Source organism: Sinocyclocheilus grahami, unplaced genomic scaffold (assembly GCF_001515645.1).
Source record: "Sinocyclocheilus grahami isolate Dianchi unplaced genomic scaffold, SAMN03320097.WGS_v1.1 scaffold1042.1, whole genome shotgun sequence".
Taxonomy (NCBI): domain Eukaryota; kingdom Metazoa; phylum Chordata; class Actinopteri; order Cypriniformes; family Cyprinidae; genus Sinocyclocheilus; species Sinocyclocheilus grahami.
Window position 1 is genome coordinate 64449 of NW_015506221.1, and position 2265 is coordinate 66713.

General features: G+C 32.4%; 1 protein-coding gene across 3 annotated transcripts in view; it reads right to left on the reverse strand.

Moving 5' to 3' along the window:
- Positions 1–326: 326 nt before the first annotated feature.
- Positions 327–2265, reverse strand: part of LOC107566042 (uncharacterized) — a 25887-nt gene continuing 23948 nt past the window's right edge. For all 3 annotated transcript variants that reach the window (XM_016251411.1, XM_016251409.1, XM_016251410.1), the window contains exons 20-21: positions 1249–1308; positions 327–1134 (exon numbers count right to left, since the gene is read on the reverse strand). In XM_016251411.1, coding sequence (XP_016106897.1) covers positions 1272–1308 — 37 coding nt within the window. In that variant the 3' untranslated portion in view covers positions 327–1134; positions 1249–1271. The remainder of the gene's footprint in view (positions 1135–1248; positions 1309–2265) is intronic.

The window sequence follows — 2265 nt, forward strand, 5'->3', positions numbered from 1 at the left end:
AGAGTTTAGCCAAATACGCAAACGTTATCTTAAGTACCTGAACACAGTGCAGAGGCTAATCTGACAAAGAATCACAGTATCTAAAAGAGCTTTTCATAGAAAATGAAAATAAGCATCCAAACAGATTACCTTCCCTGCGAATAAAATTTTTTCTAATCCAACTTGTAAAGCAAATTGCACACACTTGTACATGTAATTTCTGGTGCGTCCAAAGTCATTTATTTGTAGATTATTAATTTGTCGATAAATTGTAAATCAAACAATAAATCACAATGTTGTGCACTATTCTTTATTCGTAAAACAGAACTTGTGCTGTGACCACCATGAAAATCATTGTGGAAATCAACGATATTAAAAATATACATAAATAGAGCAATCTGTTGTGATAACAGACATTAACATTTTGATTAAATGACTTGTGTGTGTGTGTGTGTGGTAAGTGTTTTACAAAAGTAGAAAAATTAACTGCAGGATAGTCACTAAACAGAAAACACATTACTAAAAGAAACATTGGAAAGTTAAAATCAATTTTGTATAGTGAAAATTCTTATTCAATAAGCTGTTTTTGCAACAAAACAAAAAAATTGTCATGAGGGCTAAACACTAAAGTTGCAAATATAAGTATGGAACTACTTTTCTCTGTATTCATTAAAATAGTATAACTATTGCGAAACGTTCTCTCTTCAGTCAGTCTGTGTTTTAGGACACAAGAAATTATGTCCCACATTGCACATAAAAACAAAGAGAAACAATCAAAGTGAAGGCACTGACAAATGAAAAACCATAAGAAATAAATACAGGCTTTCCATTAAAAAAAAAGAGAGGAACCAACATGAAGCCCGGACGTATAGTTGCATTATCTGGTGTGATCAGATGATACGGATATGTGTCACTAACAAGTGTTTATGAATATGGCCTTGACAATGCAGTAATAAATCAGCCCATCGGTAACAACAGTAAACATAATCACAAATACATTGTTTTAGATCACAATCTGTCAATCCATCGTGATGGTTGCACACTCATCCATAAACACATAAAATCAAAAGTCCATTTACATCTTCACAAATTATCTCCCTGCAAAGTCCACCATGGCTGAAGAGGACCTCTTCTTGCATTAAAAAAGGCAAGTGTCTGTTGAGCAAAATATGACCAGAATTACATACAGCATCACCAGGCAATCTATCGGTATATATCACAAATGTTTTTATAATGTGAAAAAAAAAGAAGAAGAATCATCACAGGTACCTTAGGTTTAGCGGTTTGCAACACTAATTGGAAGAGCTCTCTCGTCTAGCGTCAAGCGCCCTATAATGAAGACATACAACATAAAATAAACACAAACCAATAAAACTTCATTCATCACAATGAGAGGCTTTCCTGCTTGAGAAAAGCAGTCTGTTTAACGTGATGCTGAATCAAATAAGGACGTCAGCTATTACTGACTTGACTGATGCCTTGAATTGAACTCTGAACTGAAACTTTTCTGCCAGGCTTGAGTCTAAGAACCAAAGAATGTTCTTGGTTTGCTTTTAGACTTGCTGTCTAATGCCTAAATAAAAGGCAGACTAAGTAAATGGAACCTTATAAGGGCAAATTCTTAATGTCCCACGAGTGAAAACTTAACATGATAACATGTTGCTAGGCTAACAACATGATACTAGCTTAGAAATACACTGAGTAAATTAGTGATTTTATTATTATTATCTTAATTTTATTTAACAATTTTTATTGATATTTTCTGGTACTGACTGATTCATACAATACAATGTAATCAAATGTAGTTTCACTTATTTTTTTAATGGCTCCTCTGTAATTCTCTGGTGCTATGTACTATTTATTTTCAAGTAGCATCAATTTTGGTAAATATTTAGGTCAGGTAAATTTTAGAACTTCTATCATTAATTATGAAACATCGGATTAGTACAGGTAAATTTGCATGTTCTTTCTTTTTTTTAAAGACGTGTTGCTTTTGCAAGGATGGAAATATTCTAGAAGTTTCTGTAACATTCTGTAATATTTTGTGATATTCTAGTGCTTTCCAGAACATTGTGGGACTAGTCATAAAAAACAAAAATCATCCAGTGTACACTTCTTAAGTTTTGGACAACTCATTTTTGTTAGCTGTTTTTGTTAAACTGTTGTTAGCTCAGAATTATGCATGCATGTACCATTTAATTTTTTATGCGTAAGTAATTGCAGATTAGCTTGTATAAGTTGTATACACACACACACACACACACATATACATATATATATATATAT